The sequence below is a fragment of the Heptranchias perlo genome, chromosome 6, assembly GCF_035084215.1.
Source record: "Heptranchias perlo isolate sHepPer1 chromosome 6, sHepPer1.hap1, whole genome shotgun sequence".
Taxonomy (NCBI): Eukaryota; Metazoa; Chordata; class Chondrichthyes; order Hexanchiformes; family Hexanchidae; genus Heptranchias; species Heptranchias perlo.
The window spans coordinates 31,581,628-31,597,380 of NC_090330.1; the positions used below are offsets into that span (position 1 = coordinate 31,581,628).

Sequence of the window (15,753 nt, forward strand, 5' to 3'; positions counted from 1 at the left end):
TGCTGGTGTAAGGACCTTAGATGAGAAATATAGATTGCAGGCAGATAGAGATATGATGGAATGGGCCCATATCTGGTTGATGTCTCATAATAGATAAATGTGGCGTTTTGCACTTGTAGAGGCAAGCATCTGTACACCACATAGGGTTGCATTCTCAAGTCTGCTGAGTGGAAGGTCTGGGATTATTTTGAATGAGTATTGCTATGTAACCAGGAACACGTGTTCCTCCCAGCTCCACATTAGAGTCATGTAAAAACTAAAGATACTTACCTGTTCTTTGGCAGCCTCCAGTGGTCCCTTTTAGGACTGCTGGGTGAGCTGTTGTAGACCCAGAAACAGAGTGCAGCACAGCTCCACCCAGTTTCTACTGAACGTGGGAGCGGAGTCGTAAAACGGGAGTTCCAAGTAGCAGTACATCATTGCAAACTAGGAATAAATTACAGTGTCCAGTATAATGCTGTCCTATAACACAAGACGTTTACTCTGGAGTTATTGCAGCTTCTAGACCAAGGCTTATTTGTTACTCTAACCTGCCTACCAGTTCTTGTTAATTTACTTCTATTCTCCCCGTTCTTTTCTCTAGGATTCCCTATAGCATGCTCTTGATGGAGAGGGCAGATAGGCAAGCTATTCTAGATCTCCACAAATATTAACTAACCAGATATTAGGAGATTCCATGCAATGACTGACCCTGCAATTTTTCTCGTTAATCTTCAACAGGAGCTGCTTTCTTATTATGCCAGTTAAAAATCAGGAACTACCAGCCCATGGTGAATTGTGAATACTAATTTGCATTCTACCACCCTGTGACACTATTTCCAATGTGCAGTGCCACCCTCTTACCAAGTTTCAGTTCTTGATTGGATGGACATGTGGAATTGTACATTTCACTTTGAGGTGATTGGAGTTTCACAAACATGGCTCCTGTTACCCAATTATAGAATAAGCTTTAACCACCCACTGAGAAATACACCAGGAAGCAGATTTTTTTTTTAAAAAAAGGTAGAAGTGAGAATCAAAAAAGGCACTGAAGAAAATGCCAATGTCTAATTTTAAACACATATGCAAGCTGTATTTTAATAATTAATGCAAAATAAATATTTGTTGAACAACTTTGCTATTGGTTCCAAATAGCTGAAAGCAACAACTGCAACTTTTGGAAAATCATTTACATTTTTTGATGGGTTTTGGATCTTTCAAGTGGAAGAGGGTTGAAATGTTAAAAAGGAAAGACATTTCCTGCCATCAAATTTAATTCATTTAATATTTTAAAAAAGCTCTTGGCTATGGTCATTTACAAGGTTTTATACAAGCATTGCAGTCAATGCAGTGACAATTTCAAAGAATTCATTTAAATTCTTACACTATTGCTTTAAAACTAAAATGCAATCACAACATGAAACAGTTACTATTGCCTGCTGACTGATCAGAGGGGTTAAAATCTTTGGCAAGTGACAATGGAGACCAATAAGAAGGCACTTGCCTGAACTTGAAATGTGGGTGCTAATGTTAGTGAAAACCATTGAGCGTTAAGAGTTGTGCCCAGATTGTGTCAACATCTGGGGAATGCTAGGAGTGAATGATCAGAAAAAGCAAGACCAATTGCAAATCCATTTAAACTGATGGAATTCAATTTACATGCATAGAACAATACAATAGGTGGCATTTTTAGATCAAATGAGTGAGTTTCACACCACGTGACTTGTCAAATCTGATTGGGACAATGACATTATCTTTATCCTGTGACGTCAGACTAATTCATTACTGAGGAAATTGAAGGGAACCAGAAAATAATTAACTGAGTGATGGAGGAGACAGGATAACTGGTTATATACTTTGATGATAACATTTCAATAACTTGCATCCTAAATACCATAGTTGCTAAATTATTCTGTTTATACCAGACATTGGTGTCACCATGTGTAGGACATTAGAATTACAAAATAAACAAACCAACAATTAGAAATAAATAATGGCTTGCTGAACTATAGTGGGGTATAAACTAAAGGTTTACACTCAATGGTATACTTGAAAGTATGGTGAAGGAGGCCATAACAAATCTAAACTGCAATGTTCTGACTTTACAGTTCTGGAATAATGCTCAAGAGGGTAACAATGGTGGCCCTGTCAGCAATGTCCTGCTGTGGGAAAGGCATTCCAGTGTGTTACAGGAGGACAAGAGCCTTTTGTTTCATTGCATCCTCACGTCACTCACTAAAGGCTATTTTCTACAGTGATTCAGCAAGCACTAGTGACAGTCACAGCTATTAACATTTGAGACAAGTTAATGGTTATCAAGTGAATACATGGATCTCTTGCTCTCTGAAGCCTTGGCAATATGAAAGCCTTATTACTTGGTCCAATACATCTTCACAGCATTGACTGTTCTTTGCTCTAGGTCATGCAACACTGCTTTCATCTTGAAACCCCTCACATTTAATGCCACTACATCACTGCACAGTGGCAGTAGGAATTACAAACAGATCAAGTACATTAAAGGCATTAATCCAATTAGGGGGTTCATAGATAGCTGAAGTTCTTAATTTGAGTAATTGTTTTACATTGCATTTAGTGACATTCAAGAGACATTTTTAAAAACATGAAAATTATAGCACTTAATGCATGTTAACTTAAAACCAGATTTCTGTTAGCACTGGTTCCTCAAAACTGGAATCAAACAGAACCACAAGATTCACATTGATTTCTGTGATACAGATTAAGATAAGGTTACATAGTTGGAAAAAAATATGAACCATTTAAAATGACATGCAGAAGCTGACAACTTAATGCTGCAAATTCTATTTGCACCAATGCTGGTATGTTTTAGAGCAAGCATTTGCACCAGAGCAGGGCAAGATACTCATTTTTGCTTCCCTAGTGACCCAGAATGGAGGAGGGCACTTACTATTTGTTCTTAACATGCTTCATTGGTGGGGGGGGGAAATCAATTGCGTGAACAGTATTACTCATTTGTTATCATATTTTTGTCCCCAGCACAAAAGTTTATACAACAGGATTATCACTAGTGACATGTTAAATTAAAATTTTGCCCATAGTTGTATAAGTGCTCTGGTTAGTTCAAACAGTCAGTTTATCAAGGGGCCAAAATTTGCTATTTCCAATGGCTGACCTAAGCTGTACATTGCTGTTTTAATGGTCATATTTTTAAAATCAACTATGAATGAAATAATGGCATCATCTCAACCTACTTTGAGGTTATGGGGAGAACCTTTTGTTGAGAAGTGCAATGTATTAAAATGATTGAACAAATCACTATGCGCAAACATTCAACTTCATGGAATTTGTTGTTATTCAGTGATGCAGCCACAGACTTGGGATTCCTTGTTAAGAATTACAGGAATAAAGTGCACTTTAGATCTTGTCATTTATGCAGAACCTATATATAAAAATAAAAAAATCAGTGATTCATAGGAAGTTAGTCTTGTAATTCTAGGCCTAAATCAACTTAAGATGTGCACACATTTTACAATATTCCTGATCATTCATTGTTCTAAAGGGAACTGGGTTATTTGCAGTTTGGAGAGTGATGTACATCACAAACACCATTAAATGGTTCCTGCACATTTTAAATAGCCCAGATTAGATCATCAAGAGAAGTGGCTGCACATATCAGTAGAGACAATACTGCACTTCTCATCTGCAGTTTTACATCATTAGTCTACTGGGTGAGGGAGTGCCGATTCCTGGCACTGGAGCAGAAATTTTATTTTCTATGTGAGGGGCAGAAAGAGAAAATATACATAGAGTGATGAAAGCGAGCCTGTGCAACAGTCCAGTGGTGAATTGTGCATGCAGGCTTCTTTGGACTGCTCAAGCCAGAAATAAAATTAAATCTTGAAGGAATCATTACATTTGGTCTTTCTGAAGATTGGAGATCTTCCTGAAAGTCACTTGACAACATAACTGCATAGAAAAACTGCGTAAACCCAGTAGTTATCCCTTACTTGACCCATTATCAATGGTATACAATGTATCAAGATAAATGATTACTATTGTTAAAAACAATTAATCTATTTACTGCCTGGTTAACATACCAACAGTGTTGCTCTGCAAGTTTGGTCAAGTTAGTATCTGTGCTCTTCATTGCACAGTGCTGGCATTGCACTCACCTACCCGTTGCCCATTTTATTAAGAAAAATTCTTTTAAGATTAGCAACATTTTCAGATCTTTGTAATGGACTAGCTAGATTAGTAATCCTATTACAATGGGACAAGGAAAGATAGACACATATTTGAGCAAGAATGATGAAAGTGAATGTGCACAACAGTCCAGTGGTAAATTGTACATGCAAGAAAGATAGGGGTCAATTTTGGTGCCTTCGAGTGAAACTGGCAGGTGGGTGGAGCGAGTGCAATGGCTGTCCAGAGAAGCCTGCGGGGCACCTGCCCCAATTTCTGAGCTGCTTCTTAGTTACATGAGGGGAGATAGCAGTCAGCATAAAATGCACTCTCCAAAGGCAGCTCATGAATTAGGTGATAATTTGGGCTCTGTTGCATGTTCTTAAGGACCCAAAGGTTAAAGGGGAGGTGTATTTTTGTGACCAAAATGGGGAAGCAATACCATGGAGCTGCAGGAAGATGTTTAGGATTAAAGAATAGTTCCAATAGTGCTATAAGGTTCTCAGATACAGCCAGGGAGAAGCTGGTAGAACAAGTTCATGAGAGAAAGGATGTCCTCTTCTCCTAGGTGCCAAGGCAAGTTTGTGAATAGGCATGGAGAGTTGACACATGAATGCAAGTAGCATTTCCCCCCCCCCCCCCCCCCCCCCATGACCTGGTTGCAGTGCAGGAAGAAATTTAATGATCTCACAAGGAGTGCCAAGGTAAGAGTCTCTTTCACAGCACTCATTCTGCAGAGCCCCACAGGACCCTACCTTCGCTTCTGCATAATCAATCCTTCCCTTCCACCGTTCCCATGGTTGTCCATAAGTCAACTTTCACCTCCTTTTTGCTTGCGCACACACCCTCAAATGCTGCTACTACCCTCAACTATCTCACTTTGGCCACACTGCTGTCATCATGCACACTATGGTAAGCTGGTGAAATAAAGGGCAATGATAGAAAGCCCTTGCCCAGGGCACATGTTTACCTACTTTTCATTCTTCTTGCAGAAGAAGCTTGCACACAATAGAGCGGGGGGGGGGGGGGGGGGGGGAAGGGAGGGAGGGAAATGACAACCAGCGCAAGAGGAGGTGCTGCCACTTTACAAACTAAATCTTATATCATTGATAATAGGAAGACAACAGTCAACATCACAAATGGCTTCCCCATCTCCTCTTTGTACTCAACTCTTTTAGCCACACACCTAATCTCAAAAAGACAATCTGGTGTGGCATAGTACTGCAGCAAGTGCTCGCCATTGAAACTACAGGTTAATCAATACCCTTCTACATCAATCAGGAGACATGGACACTACTGCCAGGCATACTGACTATGAAAACCCTTGAGGGCCATACACAATTACTAGGTCTTACACTGCCAAACACCAGCACAGAAATAAGCACCCTGTGTGACTTTGATAGTGAGATTGAGGGAACTGCACTGGGCATTCACCAAGAACAAGTGAGCAGGGGCAGATGGGGTGGCAAGAAAGATAAAGGGACGAGCAATTCAGAAGACCAGCTCATGTTCTAGCTCTGCTTAAAAAGTAGCAGATGAAGATTGAGGTCCAGCATTTAAAGTGATTTGTGCACCAACAATTGCTGAACACATTGGACTGCCTGCCAGGGAGCTTCCAAAACACAAGGATAATATGGTAGTGTCTACTTACTACCCACTTGTATGGGGTTCAGACCATAGCATGACATACTGCAGTCAACCATGGAATGTGTGGTCACCTCAATGGCAACAGCCATTGAGACCCCTCCCCCCAATTTTCACTTGGAGTCTGTGGCACCATTTATAGCTTCTCCCTTGGATGCATGTAGGTTCTGAGCTCAAACATCTCTTCCTTGGACAGGCTGGGAGATCAAATGAATTGTAGCTTCACTCCAATTCTGGAGTCTTATGTCCCACAGGCAGCAAGAGATACAGTTGTGCAGCTCAGTCATGCAATAAGTATGGAAACATGTTACCATCTCATGACAACATTCTGTTCCCTTATGACTCCTTAAACTAATGCTTGTCCTGATTCCAGAAAGCAAGCTGGGCTAACTGCCCCAGCAGATGCCAAATTCTCACATTGACAGCTGGGCACTCAGGCTTGAGCTCCTAGAGGTCACTGAACACAAGCATCTCATGGAGCCCAAGCAACCTACTTCTCCTAGGAAGTGCAACAGGGGAAGATCACCTTGTAGAAGCAGTAGAGCATGTAAAAGAGCTCTTCAGATAGACACAAGGTGCTCACACCACAGTGATAAATAGGGTGTAGGCCTGTCTAAAAACCATTAAATTTACAATGCTTGTTTAAAGTCTTTGTCAGAGAGCATTCCTCCATTGGTGATCGTGCAATGTGAAAAAGACTTATTTATATAGTGCCTTTCACAACATTAGGACAATCCAAAGCTCTTTGCAACCAATGAAGTACTTTATGAAGTGCAGTCACTGTTGTAATGTAGGAAACACGCAGCCAATTTGCACATGGCAAGGTTCCACAAACACTGCTCTTTTCCAAAAAAAGTGTCAAGGGATCTTATGTCCACCTGAGGAGGAAGTCGGGACCTCGGTTTAACATCTCCTGAAAGACTACCTCTGACCGTGCAGCACTCCTTCAATACTGCACAAAATGTCAGTCTTGATTATGTGCTCAAGTCTGTGAGGTGATATTAAAAAGCAATTTTTGTATTTGGGCAAATGCTATTGATTGCCAAGTGGAAGGACTCAGATGCTGGATATGATTGATAATGTAGGATAGCATGGATGGTTCAGATGATGTTCTCTTTCAAATGACCTGAAGAGCACTGGCTGCAGGTAACAGTTGGACTCTTCTCAATTCCTCACCATCCTCCATGTAATCAGTCCTCAACCTTATGCTGAAGTCCCTCCTGAAATAGCGAGTCTGTTAGAGCAAAGTTGTTACAGCACACAATCACATTGGCTGTATTGCAGGAAACCACCAGACTTATCCAGGTACTTGAATTTGAGGACTGCAATGGTCTACTCAAAGAGAGCTCTAGTTGACCCATGGCTTTGATTGTAGTGGAGTTCTGCTGTTGAGAATGGGTTCCCAAGAGGAGTCATTAGCCAGGTATGCAGGGAAAAGCCTTTGTCTCCAAGCAGTCAGCCTTTATAAGCAATGGGGGAAAATTGATGACAGGTGCAATCTGGCATCATGACAGCTGCCAAGAATGCAGACAAAGACCTGAAGGATGTGCTACTGGTGGTCACAAGACAGTTAAACAACAACTTCAATTTATATTGCACCTTTGACACAGAAAAACATCAAGGTGCTTCAGAAGTGTAATCAGACAAAAAATGGATGCTGAGCTACAGAAAGATATTAGGAGGAGTGACCAAAAGTCTGGTCAAAAAGGTGGGTATTAAGGAGGGTCCTAAAAAAAAATGGCAGAGAAGAGTTTAAAGGAGTGAATTCCAATGTATGGTCTAGCTGAAGGCACGGCGATCATTGTAAAGCAGATGGGCCGGGGTGAGGGGCGGAGGAATGCACAAAAGGCCAGAGTGAGAGGAGTGGAGAGTTCAGTGGGGAGGCTGTTAGAGCTAGAGGAGGTTATAGAGAGATAGAATCAAGGCAAGACTATGATGGCATTTAAATACAAGGCTGGGAATTTTAAACTGAGACATTGTGGGACCAGGAGTCAATGTAGGTCAGCAAGACCTTGTGTAGAATAGAATAGGGGCAGTTGAGCTTTGGATGAGCTGAAGTTTACAGAGGGTGGAGGATGGAAGGCTGACCAGGAGAGAATTGGAATAGTCTGGAGGTAACAAAGGCATTGATGAGGGTTTCAGCAACAGATGAGCTGAGGCAGGCAATGATAAAGACCACCTACTTCCAACTCTGTTGGAGAGCATATGGGGTCAGAATCTCAGCTTGAGGTCAAATGGTCACCCAGATTGCAAACAGTCTGGTTCACCCTGAGACAACGGCTGAGGAGGGGGATGGAATTGGTGGTGAGGTATAGAGCTTGTGGCAGGGGACCGAAGATGATGGCTACAGTCTTCCCAATGTTTACCTAGGAGGCAATTGCAGCTCAAATGAATGGATATTGGACAAGTCTGAAAGGCAGTGGAGGAGAGGTAGAAGTGGGTGTTGTCAGCGTACATGTGGACAGGGACACCATGTTTACAGATGATGTTGCTAAAGGGCAGCATGTAGATGAAGAAAAGGAGGGGCCAGAATAGATCCTATGGAGACTCCAAAAAGGTAATAGTATAGGGGGAGGAGGGAGGAGAAAGGAGAAAGCCACTGTCAGAGATTCCTTGGCCCTACAATTGGATAGTTAAGAGTGGAACCAAGCGAGGGCAGTGCCACTAAGTTGAACAATGGAGGGAAATAGTTGGATGACCATGTTAAAGGCTGCAATGAGGTCAAGTACAGATAAGGCACAGCGGTCACAGTCAGACGATGTCTGGAGAGAGAGTCAAACATGGAGTTCCAGGAAAGATGGGCAGAGATTTGTGAGGAGACAACATGGTCAAGAACTAGAGGAAAGGGAAGTTGGAGCTGGGGTGATACTTTGCAAGGTCAGAGGTGGACAAGGGCCGGTGTATTGAGGAGAGGGTTGATGGCAATTTTGGTCACAGGGCAGTCAATGATGGCCTAATAATGGTCCAAAGCATTCATATAGTTGGTCAGGAGCTGAATGTCACTGATTTGGATTCTTTTCCTTAATGTAGATTGAGCAGGTCAGTTTAAATTTCAGATAGAAGGCCAGCCCCTGGAATCCCCTCTCGTCTCCTAGGTCAGCACCACTTGGGTGAGGTTCAGGAATGGCCTGTTGATGCACAAGCCATAGGGTAGCTGCAGCCACACCAGCCTCACCTGTTCAGTGAAGTACCACTATGTCCCATCACTGACATACAGCATGGCCACTGATCGGATTTCCTGTAGGCAAAGCTGGAGGTAGCCAGAGAAGTAAAAGTGGATGGATGTGAAGTCAGGAGGAACAGGCACTCCACTGTCCTTTCCTCCTGTTCTATTTAAGTGCAAAGGGAGGTCAGGAGACCAACATTTCCCCTGTGGTTTCTTGAAAAGACTAATGAACTCTAGGTTTTGACACACTGGATAATGTGCTGCTATTGGCAATAGCTTGTATTGTTTAACTTGTTCACCTCTCAGTCATCCCAAATATCCTTCAACATTACAATAGATGGTGTCTGACAAGATTAAATCTATTGTATGAAGATGATAAATATTAAAAAGACTATACAAATGTAAAGTGTAAGAACAGACAACTTACAGCCCTGTTGTGGTTTTGCTAGAATCATCTGAATTAGTGAAGGCTTTTTGGATGACTTTTCATTTTTGTTTCCACATTATATTTCTCCTAAAATAACAAATATGGCAGAATACTGTTATAGGTAGTAAATCAGGATCAAAATATTATACAAAATGTGACTATTAGGAACTAAAGCAATTAGAATTAATACAAATATTAGTGATACATGTTTTAATTTCTATCATAAGATTAATTAGCAGCATGATGGTCCACAGACTACATGGAAAGAAAGAGGCTTAGGTCTCTATTGGTACATTAGATTTCACATACACATTGCACCATTGTGTTTTTCACACCAGAACACTTATACCTATAGTATACTATCTAAAATCAATGCTATAAAAATATGGGCCTTCCCCCCTGTCCAGCATGTACAATGTTTTAGATAAATAAATAGTGTCATTAAAGACTTACCCTCCTCATTGCTAGGAGTATGTTTTGAGGAACATCTGGTATCATAGTAGTTAGCAGAAATTTCACCACAAACACTATATGCTAAAAGAAAAATATATTTTCTTACTTTTTAAACATAACTTGCATTTATATAGCACCTTTAATGCAGAAAAATGTTCCACAGCACTTCAGAGGTGTAACCACACAAAAAGTGAGAGAGATAAGTAGGTGGTAAAAAGCTTGGTCAAAGAAATGGGATTTAAGGAAGTTTTTAAAAATGAGGGGAAGTGGAGGTGTTTAGGCAGGGAATTCCAGAGCACGGGGCCTAGACAGGTGAAGGCACAGCAGTCAACGGTGGAGCGAAGAGAGTTGGATGCACAAGAGGTCAAAGTCAAAAGTGGCAGAGTTTGATGGGGGGGTTGTAGGATGTTACATTAATAGAGAGAGGCAAGGCCATGAAGGGATTTAAACACAAGGATGAGAATTTTCATTGGAGGTGTTGGGGTAAACAGAGCCAATGTAGGTCAACAAGTACAGATGGGTGAACAGTACTTGGTGCAGGATAGGGTACAGGCAGCAGAGTTTACAGGACAGAAGAATCAAGGGTGGATGACGACTGGTTTTGAAAGCGAGAGGCAGCGTACCGGAGGGGAGAGAGAAAGATTTACAATATCAGATAGCACTAGGGCTAGGAAGGGAAATTGGGTAGTCAGCAGTTTAGTGGGAAAAGGGTCAAGGGAGTAAGAGGTGGGCATCATGGACATGAGCAGCTTGGAGAGGGCATGGGGGAGATAAGAGATAAACTGGAGGAAGCTGGCTGTTCAGGTCTAGGGCAGCAGGAACTGGGACAAACGGCAGAGGCTGCTGAACAGTTGGTCTCAAATTTAGTGATAGTGGTAGTATATCTGCAGCCTTGGACAAGAAAACTGCTGGAAGATTTGAAGCACATGTTATAATGAAGTCATTGTTTGTTAAAAGTCCTGTGGGCTGGACCAAAATATGTCTTTCCTCCCACTTAGCCCTCTCAAATCCAAGCCAAAATAATGTAAAGTAACAAAAAAGGTCCAGCCACCTTTTGTTTACACTCATCAATGCGAACATCTGATGAGATGTCTTAAGATCAAAACCCACACGATCTTTTCCTCTAGTAAATAAACAATTTTAAGCTGCCTCATAAGTTACCATAAAATTACAAAAATCTAGCAAAACTTAATACTTTAATATTTGCATATTTTCTGCATTAACTATATAAAATGAGGTTTGTTAATAGTAATATTTGTACCTCAATTACAATGAGGATGATCAGTTGTTCATAAAAGGGTCTCCCCCTCCCAAAATCTGTGTTGAAAGCAATCACGCAGGCATTGGTCACGATCGCCACTCCATTTATTAGATCTAATACAGTAAACCAGTGACCTGAAAATATGGAATTTATTTTAGACATTTTCCATTATGTAATACACAATCCATTACATACAAATTGCTAGTGATGAGAACAGTCTACAAAATATCTGCACAGGGATACTATAGACATGTTAGGTCATTTTATTTTCTGACCCTTTGCCCATTCCAATCATTGAGGTCATTTTATTTATAACATGCAGCCATTTATATATCACTAGGCAGCTTTGTTAAAGTCTTCGATTATTTCATGGCAAGAATTCTTGCCTTCTATCTCAATTTACACATGCTGGAGCACTAAACTAGATTTCTTGACTATGTTTCATGAATTACATAATGTAATTGCATAAAAATTTGCTTAAAAAAGGTCAATTGGTCTGAAATTCATATATTGGGGCAAAGTCACATGTAGAATGCTTCTGCAGACATCAGTTTCACAATATTGATGTCTGGATATGCTGTGATCAATCACAATTTCCTTGTTCATACACAAGTTTAAATGGACTAGTAAACTATTCACTTAACAGCTCACATAATTTGACAAATTTTAATGTCAGGTGTAGTTAATGAGCATTAATTTCTTTCCTATAAACTCCCAAATGTCTAAAGTAGCACTTGAATTTTTCTATAGAGACTTTCACATCTTCAAGATGTCTCAAAGCACTTCACAGCCAATTTACTCACATCAAGGACCCATAAACAGCAAACAAAATAAATATGCAGTTAATCTTTTTCAGTAGTCTTGGTTGAGAGATGAATGTTGGCCAGAGAGCACGAAGCATGGAGAGTGAACTTCTAAATGGAGTGAATTGCAGAACAAAATGAGGACTTTAAATGGGAATTGAGTGTGGGAATTCACTGGTAAGTAGTACTGAAGCATGCTTATATCTAACTCCAGTTATGTTGAGACTGGAGTTGTTCTCCACAGAGTAGAGAAGGTTAAGGGGAGATTTGATAGGGGTGTTCAAAATCATGAAAGTTTGAGTGTAAATGAGAAACTGTTTCCAGTGGCAGAAGTGTCAGTAACCAGAGGACACAGATTCAAAGGTAATTGGCAAAAAAGAACCAGAGGAGAATGAGGAAAATGTATTTTTTTTTTTAAATGCAGCGTTATGATCTGGATAATACTGCCTGAAAAGGGTGGTGGAACAGATTCAACAACAACTTTCAAAAGGGAATTGAATACTTGAGGAAAAATTTGCAGGGCTATGGGGAAAGATCAAGGGAGTGGGACTAATTGGATAGCTCTTTCAAAGAGCTGGTACAGGCACGATGGGCCGAATGACCTCCTTCTCTGCTGTATCATTCTAGAATACCAAGAGAACTTTTTCTTCTTTGAAAGATGCTATGGGATCTTATACAGGCAGATAGGGACTTGGTTTAATGTCTTATCGAAAAGCAAAACTGCCGACAGTACAGTACTAAAATACCAACCTAGATCATGTGCTCAAGTCTTGGAATGGGGTTGAACCTAGAATCTTCTGACTGAGGCAAGAGTGCTATCCTGAGCCAAAGTGACATTGATAAAGTAATGAATATTTAAGAATAAGATCCATTGCCAGACATGTAGCAATACAATCACAAGACCAGGAAGTTATGTGAAACATATTGGAGCCAATAATCTTAAAGCTACACCCTAGAAACATTTAGTTTGATTCCTTAACACTGCACTATCCAAAAGCTTTCCTACATATCTGATATGTTGCCCTTTGTATAGGGTTGGTTGAATAGAGTTTAGTTTGAAGTAATGTTGCATGTACTTAGTATCATAATAGGTACAGCACAGGAGGGGGCCATTCAGCCTATCGAACCTGTTCTTTGACAGAGCTAGTCAGTTAGTTCCATTCCCCTGCTCTTTCCCCATAGCCCTATAATTTTTTTTTCCATTCAAGTATTTATCCAATTCCCTTTTGAAAGTTATTATTGAATCTGCTTCCAGCACCCCTTCAGGCAGTGCATTCCAGATCATCATAACTCAGTGCATAAAAAAAAATGTTTCCTCATGTCGCCTCTGGCTCTTTTGCTGATTGCCTTAAATCTGTGTCCTCTAGTTACAAATCCTTCTGCCACTGGAAACAATTTCTCCATATTTACTCTAGGAAAACCACTATCAAATCTCCCCTTAACCTTCTCTATTCTAAGGAGAACAACCCCAGCTTCTCCACATAACTGAAGTCCCTCATCCCTGGCACCATTCTAGTAAATCCTAGTGTGGTGCCGAGAATTGAACACAATACTTCAGCTAAGGCCTAACCAATGTTTTATAAAAGGTTTATCAGAACGTCCTTGCTTTTGTACTCACTGCCTCTATTTAAAGCCCAGGTCCCTTTTTTTTTAATAAAACAGCCTTCTCAACTTGCCCTGCCTCCTTCAGAGGTTTGTGTATATGCACCCCCAGGTTTCAGTTCCTGCACCACCTTTAAAATTGTACCATTAGTTTATATTGCCTCATTCTTCCTACCAAAATGAATCACTTCGCACTTCTCTGCATTAAATTGCATCTGCCATGTGTCTGCCCATTTCACAGTCTGTATGTCCTCCTGAAGTCTGTTACTATCCTTCACATTGTCTACTACATTGGAGTTGTGTTATCTGCAAACTTTGAAGTTATACCCTCTATACTCAAGTCCAGATCATTAATATCAAAAAGAGCAGCTGTCCTAATACTGACCCCTGGGGAACACCATTGTTCTTCAGACTGCAGTGAAGTATACAACTGTTCACCACTACTTTGTCCCCTAGCTGATTTTGTATCCACATTACCACTGTCCTTTTAATCCCATGGGCTTTAATTTTGCCAAGTCTATATGATACTTTATCAAATGCCTTTTGAAAGTCCACATTTACATCAACCTTCTCTGTTACTTCAAAGAACTCAAGTTAGTCAAACATAATTTTCCTTTTACAAATCCATGCTGACTCATGAGCTCATACTTTTCCATGTGCCAATTAGTTTTGTCCCAGATTATTGTCTCAAAGTTTCCTCACCACAGATGCTAAGCTGACTGGCCTATAATTGCTAAGTTTATCCCTCTCCTTTTTGAGCAAGGAGGTAACATTTGCAATCCTCCAGCACCATCCCCATATCTAAAAAGGAGGATTGGAAGATTGTGGCCAGAGCAATTTCCACCCCTTCTTCCCTCAGTAACCTAGGGTGCATCCAGTCAGGACCAGGTGACTTTTCTACTTTGAAAACTGCCAACCTTATAAATACCTCCTATTTATCTTATCCAATATTGCCTTAAATCCACCTTTACTGCTACAACGGCAGCATCCTCTTCTAGTGAGGATGGATGAGAAGTATTAATTTAGTGCCTCAGCCATGCCCTCTGCCTCCACAAGAAGATTTCCTTTATGGTCCCTAAAATTGGTCCCACCCTTTTACTATTTGTTTATAAAAGGGTTTTGGGTTCCTTGTGTTAGCTGCTAATCTATTCTCATACTCTCCTTTGCCCTGATTATTCCTTTTTAGATCTCCTCTATGCTACCTGTATTTAGCCTGGTTTTCTATTGTATTACGAACTTTACATTTCTCAAACCTCCTTTTCCCATTTCATTTTAATCTCTATCTTTAGTCAGCCAGGGAGCTCTAGCTTTGGATGCCCTTCATTTCTCCCCTCGTAGGGATGTGTCTACTCTGTACCTGAATCAACTCCTCCTTGACACCCTCCCCATTGTTCGATTACTGTTTTGCCTACCAACTTTTGATTCCAATTCATGTTACGCAAGATAAGGGCTGGGGGTATTAGATTAGCATGGATAGAGGATTGGTTAATGGACAGAAAACACAGTAGGGATAAACGGGTCATTTTCAAATTGGCAAGCTGTAACTAGTGGGGTGCCGCAAGGATCAATACTTGGGCCTCAGCTATTTACAATCTATATTAAATGACTTGGATGAAGGGACTGAGTGTAATGTATCCAAGTTTGCTGACAATACAAAGCTAGGTGGGAAAGTAAGCAGTGAGAACGACACAAAAAGGCTACAAAAAAGGGATATAGACAGGTTAAGTGAGTGGGTAAGAAGATGGCAGTATGTTATGCACTTTGGTAGGAAGAATAAAAGATTATTTTTTGTTTTAAAAAAAGTGAGAAACTACTAAAAGTTGATGTCGAGAGACTTGGGTGTCCTGGTTACGAGAAGCACAAAAAGTTAGCATGCAGGTACAGTGGGAAATTAGGAAGGCAAATGGCATGTTGGCCTTTATTGCAAGGGGGTTGGAGTACAAGAGTAAGGAAGTCTTACTACAATTGTATAGGGCTTTGGTGGGACCTCATCTGGAGTACTGCATACAGTTTTGGTCTCCTTATCTAAAAAGGTAGGATATACTTCCCTTAGAGGCGGTGCAACGAGGGTTCACTAGATTATTTCCTGGGATGAGGAGAGTGTTGTCCTATGAGGGGAGGTTGAGTAGAATGGGCCTATACTCTCGAGTTAGAAGAACGAGAGGTGATCTCATTGAAGCATAAGATTCTGAGGCGGCTTGACAGGGTAGATGCTGAGAGGTTGTTTCCCTGACTGGAGAGTCTAGAACTAGGGAGC

General features: G+C 40.7%; 1 protein-coding gene across 1 annotated transcript in view; it reads right to left on the bottom strand.

Annotated features, from left to right (window-relative positions):
• Positions 1–1,188: 1,188 nt before the first annotated feature.
• LOC137322492 (anoctamin-7-like) overlaps positions 1,189–15,753 on the bottom strand; it is a 69,923-nt gene continuing 55,358 nt past the window's right edge. The window contains exons 17-20 of the mRNA XM_067985412.1: positions 11,092–11,225; positions 9,831–9,911; positions 9,378–9,464; positions 1,189–3,397 (exon numbers count right to left, since the gene is read on the bottom strand). Coding sequence (XP_067841513.1) covers positions 9,411–9,464; positions 9,831–9,911; positions 11,092–11,225 — 269 coding nt within the window. The 3' untranslated portion in view covers positions 1,189–3,397; positions 9,378–9,410. The remainder of the gene's footprint in view (positions 3,398–9,377; positions 9,465–9,830; positions 9,912–11,091; positions 11,226–15,753) is intronic.